The 16,620-nt window shown below is 36.5% G+C and overlaps 1 protein-coding gene across 1 annotated transcript in view; it reads left to right on the forward strand.

The window, feature by feature from the left end:
• Positions 1–16,620, forward strand: part of LOC150079103 (AP-1 complex subunit gamma-1-like) — a 650,293-nt gene that overhangs the window by 322,572 nt on the left and 311,101 nt on the right. The window contains 2 exon segments of the mRNA XM_090383609.1: positions 6,874–6,987; positions 16,457–16,597. Coding sequence (XP_090239735.1) covers positions 6,874–6,987; positions 16,457–16,597 — 255 coding nt within the window.

Raw genomic sequence — 16,620 nt, forward strand, 5'->3', positions numbered from 1 at the left:
ATTTGCCTCCAATGCCACACTGCTCCAATTTGTGCAGCAGTCTTCCATGTGCAACAGTATCAAAAGCCTTTCTAAGATCCAAATATATAATATCAAAGTTATTCCCTGCATCCAGTTCTTTTGTGACTACATCATAGTATCCAATCAAATTGGTCAGGCAAGACCTGCCCTTAACAAAACCATGCTGCGTCTGAGCTATAACTGAATTCTTGTCTAGATGATCCTGCAGTGCTTCTTTAACCAGTGCCTCCATTAATTTACCTGGAACAGAAGTTAAACTAACAGGTCTATAATTACTTGTGTCAGCCTTTGAACCTCCTTTGTGAATTGGGGTCACATTTGCACATCTCCAGTCCATAGGTACCTCCCCTGAGTCCAAGGAAGCTCTCATAATTATGGCTAAGGGTTTGCTTACTTCCTTTGCTGCCTCCTTTAATATAACTGGATAGATCCCATCCACCCCAGGTGCCTTTTTTATGTTTATCCTCAACAATCTCTCCTCCACTTTCCTCTCAGTTATTACAAAATCATCCAGCTCACTGCCAATGTTTACTTTACCTACATCATTCTCCTTCCTGAATAACTCCTCATGCGTGAATGTAGATGCAAAATACTCGTTTAGATTGTTAGCCACCTGAGCAGGATCCTCAACTGTTGAACCATCAATATCCAGTGGACCAATCTGATTCATCCCTTTCCTTTTCGAGTTCAAGTATGTAAAGAACTCTTTTCTGTTTTTCTTTGCATCCTTTGCCAAGGATTTTTCATAGTCTGCCTTTGCCTGCCTAATCTCCTTTGTGACTTGGTTACAGACCAACTTATATCTATCATAGGCTTCCATGTCACCCATTAATTTGTATGTATCCCATGCATTTTTCTTCTCTGCCACATGTCTCATTAGTTCATCTGACAACCATTTAGGCCTAAACCTTGAACAATATTTCTTAGTTGGTATGTAAAGCCTGGTAGCCTCCAAGATTAGTTCCTTGAATGCTTCCCATTTTGAGTTTGCTGTTGGTAACATCATCAGTTGGTCCCACTGTATAGAATTTAAATACTCTCTCAGACCATCATAGTCGCCTTTACGAAAACAAAAACCCTTCCCTTTACCTCTGATGGTAGTTACCTCCTTGAGTAAATCCCGCTTCAACACACTGTGATCACTGCCACCTAGTGGTTCATTTATCTGCAGGTTCTTAATGCATGAAGAATCACTACTGATAATCAGATCAAGAGTATTGCTCCCTCTTGTTGCCTCACGAACATGCTGATGTAGAAAACAATCATCCAATAAATCCACAAAAGCCTTGCTAGTGTGCGAGTGACCAACCCACAAATTCCAGTCAATATCTGGGAAATTAAAGTCCCCCATTATAAGACTCTCTGATTTACTGGCCCACTCTATTTCCCTGTACAATATCTTATTATACTCATCAGAGTCATTAGGCCTATAGCACACTCCTACTCTCAATTTTGATTTCCCTATGCTAGTTTCTAGGAATCTGGCTAGATGATAAGCTGAGTTGGGATAAACATATGATCACCTTATGAAAGAAGACTTTGTCACTAGCAGGAATACTCGCACGAGCCTCTGCCTGGGTACCTCCTTCCCTTCTCAGACTAGTGTTCCTTTCTTTAATACAGCCTCACCTCACATATGGAATCATCTCAATCACCTGTCAAGATAACCTTGCAAGAATAAATTCAATTGTCAATCAATGTTTTTTTTCAATTTTAGACCTTCCCTGGAATGCATCAGTGACTTCGAGATATAAGGAAGCAAGACTCTTAAACATCTACCAACCTATACAAAAAACTGAGGCAGTCTTTGTCTACAATGCTTTGAAAACACCAAACTTTCCACCACTCTTCAGATCCTTTTTTATAACAATAGAAGAAAAAGGAATAACATATAATTTAAGAAATGAAGTGAACCTAAAGGTTCCGCTTTTTAGAAGAGCCATAGGTCAGAAAAATATAAAATACACAGGCGCAAAAACCTGGAATAATCTTCCTGAAAATATCAAAAATGCCATTTCACTAAACCGGTTCAAGAAGCTCCTAACTGAACACATCACTAGGGATGTCTGATCTAAATCACCTTCCACTCAACTCCTGAACTTTGCATTCCACAATGCATACCAGTTTGGAAATCATGTAGCACCTGTTGAAGGAATAGCTGTCAAAAAGCTTGTAACATTCTAGGCAATTATTTCATATTTTTCTTTCATTCTTCTTATTGTAAAAGTACTCACAATGTAATTATAAGTATTGCTGTTAACCACGTGACATGTGTTTGGTTTTCGAAGTCTCTGTAATGGAATGTAGAAACATTTCCGATTTATGTATGATGTATCTGTTAAATAACACCTGTACAATTTCAGATCTGTTTCTATTGTTACCTTTTTCAAAGGGAACACCCCCTAAAAAGCCTCTGGCTTATGTGTTCTCCCTCCCTTCTTCCTGTTATCTCCCAACAATTGAGATAAATAAACACAAAATAGGGATAAATAAATTATCAAATTATCTTCCATTGATCGGAAATCCTATCCATAGTTTTGCTGATGATAGCACATTGCATTCCACTTTCCAGTTTGAGAAGCCTCGTCCTGCTCAATCAGCTTCAACTTCTCGAATATCTGCTACGAATTCCTTAAATGCCAATCTACAAGTAATTCTCCAGTTGGGCAAAGACAACTTAGTTGGTTTCAATCCTTCTGAAACTCACTCCTGTCTTATTATCTCGCAAAAAGGATTCTTCTGCCTATCTTTGGTGACACTCCGATTTCTAGTCAAAATGATATATCTCTTTTGGGGATTACCTTGACTTCTAATCTCTCTTGGCACAGGCACATTACAAATATTGCTTCCTCTGCTTCTAAAAACTTGGTTTTCTCTTTGGCTCTTGGCGTTACTTTTCTTCCAAACAGCTGTATAAATCACAAATCTGCCCTACCATGGAATATTGTTCCCACATCTGGGGCAGTGTCTCCAAAACCTCTCTCAGTCTTCTAGATTCCATTCAGAAGAGGGCAGTTAGGTTAATTAATGATTCATCTCTAACAGAGTCTCTCCACTCTGTCTCATAGATGTTCTGTTTCTGCTGCATGCCTTTTCTACAGATACCCCCACGGGCACTGTTCTTCTAAATTGGCTTCTATAATTTCCGCTCTCTTTCAAAACAGTCCAAACATGTGCTGCCGCCAGGCAACATCCATTTACTGTCCAACTTCAAACTCACAGAACCAACTTTTCTTCATTTATTCATTCAACTACCATTTTCTGGAACAACCTTCCTTCATATGTATTTCCTGAAAATTACAGTCTACAGAAGTTCAAGTCAACAAATATCTTCTTTCGTCTTCTCAACCTCTAACCCATGCACGGTACTAAGTACTGTAGGTTCTAATACCTCACGTGTTTGAGATTTTCGAAAAAAAATAATAATAAATAGTAAATAAATAATTATGATGATTTTATTCAGGAGTCAGCTGCCAAAGCCAAGGAAAATGCAAAAAATAAGTAAGGCCTCTGTTTTGAACACGAGATATACTCAGAACATAGTAAATTATAGAGATTTAAGAAATTAACGAAAGTGTATAATAACTGATGTATATCTCCTGGCTAACCCTACAGAGGCAGAGATAAAAAGTAATAACCAGCGTAAAAAATAAGGAAATAATGTATGAAGCAAAAAAGAAATGAAATGTAAATGATTAATTTTTGAAGAAAGAATGAATGAAATGAAGTTAAAATAAATTAATGGGCCAAAGTGGTACTTACTATCATGCCATGCCATTGCTGGAACATGTGCCCTATGGTGTAAGCCAACACGCTGCATAGGAGAATAAGAAAGAGAAATTTACCGCTCTTAAGATAGCTTATATGTATGGAGGTGAAGCAACCTCATGTTGGAAAGTGCCTTTTCAGCTCTTATTTTTCAACTTCCTACAACACGAGCATATGGTATTAGTCTTTTTTTCTTACTAATACTTACATAGTCAGAATCCTTACTAAAAGAATGGGCTTTACGATCCCAGCTATCCCAGTACTTTTAATTTCTTTTTCTTAACTTTTTATCTTTATACTTTCTACTTCTACTTTTTCTGTTCATAAAACGATTAGTGCAATACGAATGTTCATACTATCCTTAATCTCTCGCTGTTGTCATCTTAATTTATTTAGATATACTTTTATCCTTTCCCTATCCTCAATTCACTCCCTAGCCTTATACTGTTTGCCTGCACTAAATTATATTTACATATTCCACTAAATTCTACATGCAAATTCTACTAAATTATATTCACCAAACTTCTATTTGCATTTTCTACCTGAATCTTATTGTCTGCTAATTTTTTTTTTTTTTTTTTTTACACTGAAACACCTATTTTTTAATTTTTATTTCTGCTTTAATTCACCTTAATTTATTTTATATAACAAACCCTGCATTGGGACTGCCTTGTCCATACTTAGTGAGAGTTATACTGCTTTCCCCATTTTGATCCCACTTAGTTTATTCTTAAATTTCTTCTCTTCCACAGAAATGGACAAGTATAGATACACAGTCCTTGATGCATGATCAGGTGTAGTCCCCTGATAAAATACCTGATCATCCATCAATGTTTACTTTTGCAAACATCAGATTTAATCGCATATTTGCTCTAACCCTGTTTTTCAACTTAGCCAAATTTGCCCACCCATGTCTGATGCTTGCTACTATTGCTTTTATTAATTTAATCATTTTTACTTTACAGGTCACTCCTCTCTATTTGCCTTTACAATTCAGTCTATAATTTTATTTAATTCGTTATAACATATAGGATATTCACTTTCTTTTTCACACTTAAAATTTCTCATATTTCTGCTATCCTTTTCCTATTAGCTTTTGGCATTTTGTGTAATTTACACTTCCATCTTCACACTTAACTGACTTATTAATTCAACCCTACATATATGAACTTTTGTAACCTTTGCTGCTGCTTTGCATGCTCAGGTGCATTTGTCATATCTTATTTATTTTTATTTTTATGTATCCACTACTACTACTTCACATTTTAACCCATTATTATACTTTGTCTTTCATATATATATATATATAACAGTTATACAGAACATAATTTGCGACTTGATGTGAATCGGGAACTATTCCTGTGGTCCAGTGAAAAATTCACAGCTCCAATTCTCAGTGATTATGGAGTTGGTTAAAAATAAGAATTAGAAAAACAAGTAGAATGTGTTAGAAATGTGTTCCCTCATCCTCAGTGTATCCTTGAATTTGAAGTTCAAGAATGATTTGAATAATAAGTTGAAATAATTTCATTGACAAAGGACATGTTGTTTGTTTGTTTGTTATTTGGTTTTTAGGAGCATTAGCAACTAAGGCCATATTGCTCTGAGGATATGCAGTGGTCATTCCCTGACCTTTCCGCATCCTCTGTATTTTGTGGGCAGGGGCTTGAACCCCGGTCTAATCAAGAAGCGTGTGCTACGCACTGCTGCTTCTGCCCACCTGGCTACGGAGGTGCCAAAGGACATGTCGTTGTCATTGAAAGCATATGGTGTTGACCAACTAGATATCTGGACCTGAGCACCTTAGACTTTTATCTAATCACCAGAAAAAAATAGAAACTTATATATATACTTTAATCTTTAATATGATTATCTGCTAATGGCATCTTTGTTTTTGCATCAATTACACAATAGCCATACAGCTTAACAGTTGGACTGCTATTTTTTATTGCATAATAGCAGTCCAACTGTTAAGCTCTATGGGGTTTTTTTTGTTTAGGAACATTAGCAACTAAGGCCACATTGCTCCGGGGATATGCGGTGGTCATTCCCTGACCTTTCCGAATACTCCGTATTTGGTGGTCATGGGCTCAAACCCTGGTCTACTCAAGAAGCGTGTGCTATGCACTGTTGCTCCTGACTACAGAGGTGCCAGCTGTATGCCATTCATGCAGTTGATGTAAAAACAAACTGTGTATAATCATAAGCAAATTTGTTTAAACTTTTTATTTTTTTAATTTCTTGACAACTCAAAGCATGTGTGTTTCTGCACACACACTTTGAGTGGACTATGGTTCAAGCTTGTGTGACTTCTAAATACAGTTCATGATCATATGCATTGTGAAAATAATTAAACTCCTCTAACTTAGTAATTGTGCCACAGTATAAACAAGAACTACAAACAACTAATTTTAAAAATTAGTCAATTAGTCAGCTCTTTTTAGTTACACTTAAAAGGATTAAGTAAACTAAATGCGGATGGCATCTTTACTTTCTTTCTTTCTCAGAACACACACACACACACACACACACACACACACACACACACACACACACACACACACACACACACACACACACACACACACAATTTAAATTGAAAAAAGGATGATTGCAGAATGCATGAACAAAAATTTTAATTCAGCTAGAGAATAATTGATTGGTGGAACAATATTCCACCTAGTGTTGTGAAAGTGGGTAGTTTGGAAAATTTAAATTTCTCCTTTCATATAATAGCATTTATGCTATTGCATTTTGGAATACAAAGATGAACATTACAGAAATATTTTCATACAATTCTTGATGAAACAAGTGTCAAAGAATGCATTTTGTTTGAATTGTGTCTATATACAATAAACCAGCTTAATCTTTATAATTTTATTAACTTGCTTGTATGCTTCAATGATTAAAAACGGCAAATTTGAATGATTATGGTAACAGATCATAATACATCTAAGCAAATTTGTTTAAACTGTATATTTTTCATTTTTTTTTGAATTATCTAATAAGACTTTACATTAAGTTTTGATATTTTCCAAAAAAATATTTAGTTTCCTTATGTTTTTAAATTTTTCACTATGTTAGGTATGTTTCACTGAACACTTTGTTGAGAACAGTTAATGCAGACTATAATGCTGTTCAGAGGCATAGAAGTACTATTGTGGACTGTTTAAAAGATCCTGATGTTTCTATAAGAAAGTAAGTATATTTTTTGTGCATGTATACAAAGTACATTATTCAGTAAATAATGAGAGAACTTTACATTGAATGGGATGCACATTCCTTTTTTATAGGATTACAATGAACTGTACCTCAGGCATTGAGTTTAATTCATGCTCCTTCATGGCATAATACATTAAATTAATTTTTGTTCTTTCATGTTACAGTTTGTTTTCCTGCAGTCAGTCCTTTGTTTTTAGCCATAAGAGGCATAATGGAAGAGTCAATTAGCAAAGTAATTGTGAAAAAATTATTTGATAGCACAGTAATTAATATATATTCAATATTTTTCTACTCCAAATTGCATACGATCCCTTTTTTGCATATCTTTTCTGTAAGTACTGAAGCAGAAAGTGAAATGAATTTCAAAAGTTTATCAAGCAATTTATAAGCTCGTTACTTCACACAAAAGTGTAACTCCAGAAATTGTACTTAAAAGGAAATTTCATTCTAGATCTTTATAAGTGCATTTCATATAATTCATTAATGGCAGAAAAATCTGCTGTAAGAAAACTAATGGAATTTTGGCATTTCCTTATGAGGTTCTCTTTTGTCATATTTTATGAATAACATGAAAAAAAAAAACAAAAAAGAATACCCACACACACACATTGTGACAAAAGAACAAAATGATCATGAAAAACTGTCAGAACAAAATGAACTTTGTTAATTTTTTTCTGACAATTCTGAACTGGGGAACAGAATAAATTTTTTGAGGATCAATATAAAGTGGGAGAAGATAAATGCTCTGGTACCACTAGTACTTCCCAGATTCATGAAAGATTGAAGTGTGGATATATGGATCAACGGGGAGCGTGGGAAAGAATGCTGGAATTTCTCTGGGGCAATTCTCAAGGTCGATTTGAACATATGTCACATTTATGAACATTGTTCCACATAAGCTAATATAGGACTAGAAGGGGGGATGAGTGATCACCTGTCCCTGAACAGAATCGTGTAAAAATGAAAGTTGGGTGTTTTTGTACAATCTCATATCTTCAATATCAAAGAAAAACTCTTCGTTTAGCCCCAAATTTCCACCAGGAGAGAAAGACAAAGTTATGCTGGAAGATTTCTACAATACTAAAGGAATTGTTCATTATGAATTCATACCAGAAGGGTTCAATGTTAATGATGCATCATAAAAAGGAAAATCTGTGTCGTCTTTGGGATGCCATTTGCTGTAAATGGCAGCAGCTGTGGATTGATAAGAACTGGTTGCTCTCATACAACAGTACACTTCTATTAAGTATAAACTGTGATACACTAATGAACAGATTAGTGCCATTGCACCATGTTTTGTTCGTAGTGATTTGCCGAAGTAAATAATTGGCATCGTTTTAATTGTATGTCATATTGTGAGCTTCACAACGAGGTGCCATGGTATTGCATTACCTTGAATAAATAACACTTCACCAATGGAGATGACTAATGTTATTTATTCTCGGTGGACACCACCACCCAGATGGCACCGTTTCAGGGCTTGTTGGCCTCTCCACGGTGGGCGGGTAGGTACCCTGGTGTTGAAATCGTAACAATCCAGTTATGAAGTTTAACTCCACAATATGAGAGATGCCTGACGGTCTGCAATAGTATAAACTAAGGCGATTATTTTGCATAAAGCATGAGACTACACTTAATAATCACCTTAGTTTATACTATTGCACACCATCAAGCATCTCTGATATTGTATTAAACTTCATAATTGGATTGTCGTGATTGCAACACTTGGATACCTTCCCACCCACTGAGGAGAGGCCAACAAGCCTTGAAACGGTGCCGTCTGGGTGGTGGTATCTGCTAAGAATAAGTAACATTAGTCTTCTCCATTGGTCGATCATTACTTATTCGAGATAGTGCAATACCATTTCACCATTGTAATGAATGGGCCTGGTGTACTGGGGTCCATGGTTATGAAAAATATATACAATGATAACCCAGTTTAATATAATACAATAAAATATACAATAGCAGAAGCTTTATCTCTTTTTTTTCAACTGATAATTTGATTTGAATACAACGTATATAGTGCACTATATATGTTGTATTCAAATCAAATTATCAGTTGAAAAAGAGATGCTACAGTCTTGAAAGCTTCTGCTATTGTATATTTTATTGTATTATATTAAACTGGGTTATCATTGTATATATTTTTCATAACCATTTCACCATGTTGTGAAGGTATTCACAATATGAGATACAGTTAAAATGATGCCAGTTATCTACTTCAGCAGTTCACTATGAACAAAACATTGTGCAATGGCACTGACCCATTAGCTAGTGAATCTTATGCATAGTCTCATGCATTATGCAAAATAACCACCGAAGGGTGAGAAACTGAATGAGAAACATTCAATTTCTCACACTCACACTTTCAGTGTCAGATCACTTCAGTGTTCCTTTGTAAGATCTATTTTGAAGGAACAGTAACTAGAATGCACGAGGTGAAAGATGCAGCAATAGTTGCTCTGAAGAGCATTCTGAAAAATAAGGTGGTGTTTCCAAGAACTGCATAGTCAGTGGCAGAATCTGTAGTTTCTCAAGAACAACTTTGAGAGAAGTGTTGTGTAATCTTAAATTTGAATCACTTGTTGAAGTTAATAAATCTATTATTAGAAGTTTCTGAACTATCTTTTCTCAGTGGTTTATAATGTAGACTATCAATTGTGCTGTTCCCATCGGGTAACTTATGTTTGTTTTATCATACTCTTTAATTTAGCACATCCTGTAATAACTTAGCACCTTAAACTGTGTACTTAATACTTTTGTTGATTAAATCCACTCTATACCAGTATAGAGTGGATTTAATGAATTCAGTAGTCTCTCTCTCTCTCTCTCTCTCTCTCTCTCTCTCTCTCTCTCTCTCTCTCTCTCTCTCTCTCTCTCTCCACTTTCACATAATAGTATTTATAGTACTGCATTTTGGAGCAGGTTTCTCAGAATCATGAAGAAAATGTTCCTTCCAAGGTACAGAAATAATTCATCCAGTTTTTAATGAAAACGATATCAAAGATCGTTTTCTGTAAGTTAAAATACATGAGTACAGTTTATTTGTATTGAAATAAACTGTTACATAGAATATAATCATAACTATTCTTTAACCTTGCTTGTTATGTGAAGTGAGTCCACCCATTTTTGAGTCCAACTGCTGATTGTTGAAAGAACAATCATCAGTGTTTTTGTGAAAGTGGATGGTTTAATAAATTCAAGGGAAGAACTAGACAAATTAGAGGTGGCAAATGAAGTTTAACATTGACAAATGTAAAGTACTACACATGGGAAACAGCAACCCCAGAGCAACGTATCAACTCTGTGGTACTACACTGACAGTGGTAGAGAATGAAAGGGACTTGGGGGTGGTTGTGCAGGCAGATATGAAGTTCTCTGAGCAGTGCAGACGGGCTGCAAGAGTAGCTCATGGAGTATTGTCAATGATATACAGGAATTTTTCCAGCAGGGATAAGGAGGTGATTATTCCATTGTATAAGGCGATGGTCAGGCCACACCTAGAGTACTGTATACAGGTCTGGAGGCCTCATTTCAAGAAGGATGTAGAGTTGCTGGAACGAGTACAGAGAAGGGCAACAAGATTAGTGAATGGAACAAAGGGGTGCTCTTACGAAGAAAGGCTTAAGTTTTGCAAATTACAGTGTCTGGAGACTAGGCACCAGCGAGGTGATCTGATAGAGGTGTATAAAGCCTTGAATGGTTTAAGCATGCTCAATGCTGATGGGATTCTTCCTCTAGCTCAGAAAAATCACCTGAGAGGGCATAAATTCAAATTGAGGAAAGACAGATGTAGGATAGACGTGCGGAAATTTGCCTTTAGCCAGCAGGTGGTTGGTTGGTGGAACAGACTTCCATCCCTTGTGGTGGAGGTTGATAGCCTAAATAAGTTTAAGGCTCAGCTGGACAGGTATTTTGAACGAACAGAGGGGTGAAGTGGAAGTGGGTTTTTTTTTTTTTTTTTGGCTGATGCTGCATAAGCTTGCTTTCTTGCATCAAATGCCTCTACTAATGCTAATGCTAAATTCCTAGAGAATATGGATGGGAGAAGTATGTGGGTGTGTATTTTTTTATTTATTTTTTTTTGGCTGATGCTATATTAGCTTGCCTTCCTGCATCGTTTTCCACAACTACTACATGTCACTTACATTTATTCAGTATTTCACAGTTAAAATCCAGTTTATATATCATTTATTAAACAACGAAAATAAGATCAAAATTGTAATAAAACATATTTCCAAAACTTTTTCAATTTAATGTCCTGCTGCAGGGTGTAAAAGCATTCTTTTATGCTTTTATTGACATACTTGTTAGTGCATGATTAATTTTAGAAAATTCCTCAGTGGTGAATTATTTTGAAATTTCTAAAGACCTTAGTTTGCATTAGCAGTAGAAGAGGCATATGATGCAAAAAAGCAAGCTTATGCAGCTTCAGCCAAAAAAAAAAAAAAGAAACCGCTCCCATTTCAACCCTCAGTTCATTCCAGATACCTGTCCAGCTCAGTCTTAAATATATTTAGGCTATCAATTTCCACAACAAAAGATGGACATCTGTCCAGCCAATCAACTACCCGCTGGTAGTTGATTGGCTGAACAGACTACCTGCTGGCAAACTTCTGCAGATCTATCCTACAACTGTCTTTCCTCAATTTGAATTTATACCCTCTCGGGTGATTACTCTGAGCAAGAGGAAGAATCCTATCAGCATTGAGCATGCTCAAACCATTCGAGGCTTTATACACCTCAATCAGATCACCTCGCAGGTGCCTAGTCACCAGACACTGTAATCTGCAAAACTTAAGCCTTTCTTCCTAAGAGCAACCCTTCGTTCCATTCACTAATCTTATTGCCCTTCTCTGTACTCATTCCAACAGCTCTACATCCTGCTTAAAATGAGGCCTCCAGACCTGTATACATTACTCAAGGTGTGGCTGACAATTGCCTTATACAAGGGGATAATCACCTTCTTATCCGTGCTAGAAAAATTCATGTATATCATTGACAAGACACCATGAGCTACTCTTGCAGACCATCTGTACGGCTCAGAAAATTTCATATGCTGCACAATTACCCCCAGGTCCTTTTCATTCTCTACCACTGTCAGTGTAGTACCACAGAGTTGATATGTTACTCTGGGGTTACTGCTTTCTATATGTAGTACTTTACATTTGTCAATGTTAAACTTCATTTGCCACTTTTCAGCCCATCTTCTCAACTTTTCTAGATCCTATTGCAGCAGCGTACTGTCATTAGTGTCCTTAACAACCCTGCCAACCTTCGTATCATCTGCAAACTTGGACATTAAGCCTGATATACCATCATAAATATCATTTATAAATACAGAAAACAACAATGGACCCAACACTGAACCCTGAGGGACTCCACTAATAACATTAGTCCACAATGAGCAGTGTCCATTGATTACTACTCTCTGTCTTCTCCCACTCAACCATCCCTTTATCCATAGCAGAAATTTGCCTCCAATGCCACACTGCTCTAATTTGTGCAGCAGTCTTCCATGTGCAACAGTATCAAAAGCCTTTCTAAGATCCAAATATATGATATCAAAGTTATTCCCTGCATCCAATTCTGTTGTGACAACGTCATAGTATCCAATCAAATTGGTCAGAGAAGACTTCTCCTTAACAAAATCATGCTGTGTCCAAACTATAACTGAAGTCTTGTCTAGATGATCCTGCAGTGCTTCTTTAACTAGTGCATCCATTAATTTCCCTGGAACTGAAGTTAAACTAACAGGTCTATAATTATTTGTGTTGCCCTTTGATGCTCCTTTGTGAATTGGGGTCACATTTGCACATCTCCAGTCCACGGGTACCTCGCCTGAGTCCAAGGAAGCTCTCATAATTATGATGAAGGGTTTGCTTACTTCCTTTGCTGACTCCTTTCATATAACTGGATAGATCCCATCCATTCTGGGTGCCTTTTTTTTTTATGTTTATCTTCAACAATTTCTCCTCCACTTTCCTCTCAGTTATTAAAAAATCATTTAGATCACTGCCAGAGTTTAATTCACCTCTGGTGTTTCTCTTCCTGAATAACTCTTCATGTGTGAATATATATATGCAAAATACTCATTTAGTTCAATAGCCACCTGAGCAGGATCATCAACAGTTGAACTATCAATATCCAGTGGACCAATCTGATTTATCCCTTTCCTTCTAGAGTTTACTTAGGTAAAGAACTCTTTGCTGTTTTTATTTGCATCCTTTGGCAAATTGTAATCTGCCTTTGCCTGTCTAATGCACCTTCTTTCATAAATTATAGGAATGGAGGAAGGCGTGTTCTGTAGCATTGCAAGATATCTTTCTGAAGTGACAATGCCCTCAAAAAAAAAAAAAGTCCAGCCAGTCCTGAACCTTCCTCAAACAGCCATTTGCAGGAGCATTTAATTGACATTTAGTTTGTACATGTGCCAATAAACATAATTGTGGCTCTTGACATATTAATGCTCTCATTCACTTTGAAAATTTCCTCATCACAAGAAATGAATTTGTTGGGAAATTTTTAATTTTCACCGGTATTTTGGATAAAAGCTTCAGCAAATTCCTTTCTTCTGAGAGAATCATTATCATTTAAGGCTAAATATAATTTTGGAATATAAATTTTATGTGTGTGTTGTCTTAAAATTCTTGTAGCATAATTTGTAACAATTTGAATAATGGTTGTAGTGTCAACTTTTTGAGAATTGTTGTGTACTGCTTCATCAACTCATGCAGCATTTCCCGAGTTTTGATAAAATGTGATCTACCACTTTTAGGGAAGATCATAAATACTTCAATCGTCAGTTAACTCTAATCTCTTTTTGATAGAGTTTTTAATGGAGCAAAGTCAAAATATTTTCGTCATTCTCCATAAATGAGAGCAACATACTAAGTTCATATAAAGGCTTCACTATTAAAATTATTTATTCTTTATCCAATGGTCACATCTTTTTGATACATTTAACAGATCCCTACAACAACAACAACAAAAAAAAAAATAATAATAATAAAAAAAAAATAATTACTAAATGAATGAAAGATTTAATCATATTCACTTTTAAAAGTGTAAATAATTTATAGCTCACTCTGTTTTGTATGAGAAATAATGGTTAGGCTTTTGTGAGTATTTTTGTGTGTTAATTTTTATAATAAACAGGCCAAATCTTTTTTCATTAGAGCATATCCTTTCAGGATAATAGTTTTTTTTTTTTTTTTTTCTTTTTAATACTTTAACATTTTCTGTACCATTTGTAGTTTATAAAAAGCTGATTAAAAATGTTTGGGTGGTTTACTCAGTTATTACAGACAATTCAAAGACATGTTTTGTGGAAGAAAAGTAAAGTATTCATATTCATTTCTACATGCTATGAAATCTACAGGGTGTCTCAAAAATATTGGTACAAACATTTAGGGTAGGTAGGTAACATCTAAAGGAATGTGAATCGCATAGGAACCCATAAATGGAAACGTCACGGAAAAGTAGTAGCAGAGGAACAAGAAGCAGAAATGACACAAGACAGTAATTAGTGGCAAACATTTATTTGACATAATATTAACAATGAAGTACGAGATGGATGAATGCATTTCATGATGTTACAACAGATGCTTGAAGGTTCCACCGTGAGACGCGATACATGCGTGACACCGGGGCGCCTCCGTAGCCAGGTGGGAAGGAGCAGCAGTGCGTAGCACACGCTACTTGATTAGACTGGGGTTCGAGCCCGTCACCACCAAATACAGAGGATGCGGAAAGGTCAGGGAATAACCACCGCATATTCATGGAGCAATATGGCCTTAGTTGCTAATGCTCCTAAAAACCAAATAACAAACAACAAAAAGTGTGACACCGACGCAGCATGGATTGGTGGACACGGTCGAACACACCTGGAGTCTCTTTGACGGTAGCAGCAGTGCAGACGAGTCTCGCCACGAGATCCATTTCCGTCTCCACAGGCAATTCATACACAATAGATTTGAGGGCTCCCCACAGAAAGAAATCAAGGCTCGATAAATCAGGTGAACGTGGGGACCAGGCAACGGGTCCACCATGGCGAATCCATCGACACTCAAAACGCCTGTTCAAATGGTCACGAACACACCTTTCATAATGGGCAGGCGCCCCGTCATGTTGAAACCAAATGTTGCATCTCACATTTGCTGGAACATCGTACAAGAACCTGGTAGAACTTGTTCAAGAAAGATCCGATATATAGCGGAGTTCATGCGGGATGGTAACAGGTATGGGCCGACTAAGCAGTCACCGACCATACCTGCCCACACATTTATTGCGAAGCGATGTTGTTGTGCCGCATGGGGGCGCACTTGTCGGGAGCCCACGCATGAGCATTGTGCTGATTGAATAAGCCTTCCCGAGTGAAATAAGCCTCATCCATGACCAAAACATAGGCAGGAAAATTCAAGTCTTGAACACTTTCTTGAAGAAGCCACACGTGCAGGATGATCTTGGGGGAGCAGTAACTGAACCCTTTGGAGATGAAAGGGGTGTAAGGAATCGTCGTGCCAGACATGCTGTACACTGCAACGAGACTCTCCTAAGGCAGAGGCAATGGCACGTGTGCTGGTAGTAGGATTATTCTGGATGGTATTCAACACACTTTCTTCCATGGCAGAAGTTTGCATTGAACATGGTCTGCCCGCACTACTCCTGTTACCTCTAAATGAGCCATAATTGCACAAAGTTTAATGCACACCCGCAAACAAACGGTCGTCCGGTACATGTCTGTCTGGGAAGCGTTCTCCATAAATTTGTTGAGCAGCTCGTCCATTGCCCTCTGCTAATCTGTACACTAGGTGCATGTCTGCCTGCTCACAGTTCGTATATCGATGCATGCTCTTCGTGCGGCGACTACTGCTTGAATGAGTAAACCAGAAATTTTTCCTCTCGCGAACTGATGAACAGCGCCGTGTACCGACTTACAGTGACGTTTCCGGTTATGGGTTTATATGCGATTCACATTCCTTTAGATGTTACCTACCTCCCCTAAACGTTTGTACCAATATTTTTGAGACACCCTGTATAATAGAAAGTTGATAAATATTATCACCTAGAAATCTAAGCAAGTCTGTTAGTAGGATTCTCCTTATTGTCTCAGTTATATGTTACATAAGTTTAAAAATTTCTGTTTTAGAATAACATATATTAAAATTAGTATTTTATATCTCTTTTTGTAATTTTGTTAATATATTATTTTACAGAATGTAATAAATGTAACAGAGAATATGGTCTTTTATGCATCAAACACAAATGGTAAATTAGGAGCAATTCAAATATAGTAACAACTTTAAAGTACAAAAGTACAGATTTAAAGTACAAATAAAAAAGTTGAGTTAATCTTACTAAGCTAATCACAAAATGGTACTAGAACTTATGGTTTTGAATTATGCTTTAACTTTCTTTTCTTTTTTTTTTTTACATTTAGGCGTGCCATGGAATTGTGTTTTGCCTTAGTGAACACAAATAATATTCATTCAATGACAAAAGAGCTGCTTTCCTTTTTGGAGAAGGCAGATCCAGACTTTAAGTCACAGTGTTCATCTAATCTCTGTATTGCTGCTGAAATGTAAGAAATGTAAAATTCTCAAG

This window comes from Mastigoproctus giganteus, chromosome 10, assembly GCF_048544385.1.
Source record: "Mastigoproctus giganteus isolate SK-2022 chromosome 10, ASM4854438v1, whole genome shotgun sequence".
Classification (NCBI taxonomy): Eukaryota; Metazoa; Arthropoda; class Arachnida; order Uropygi; family Thelyphonidae; genus Mastigoproctus; species Mastigoproctus giganteus.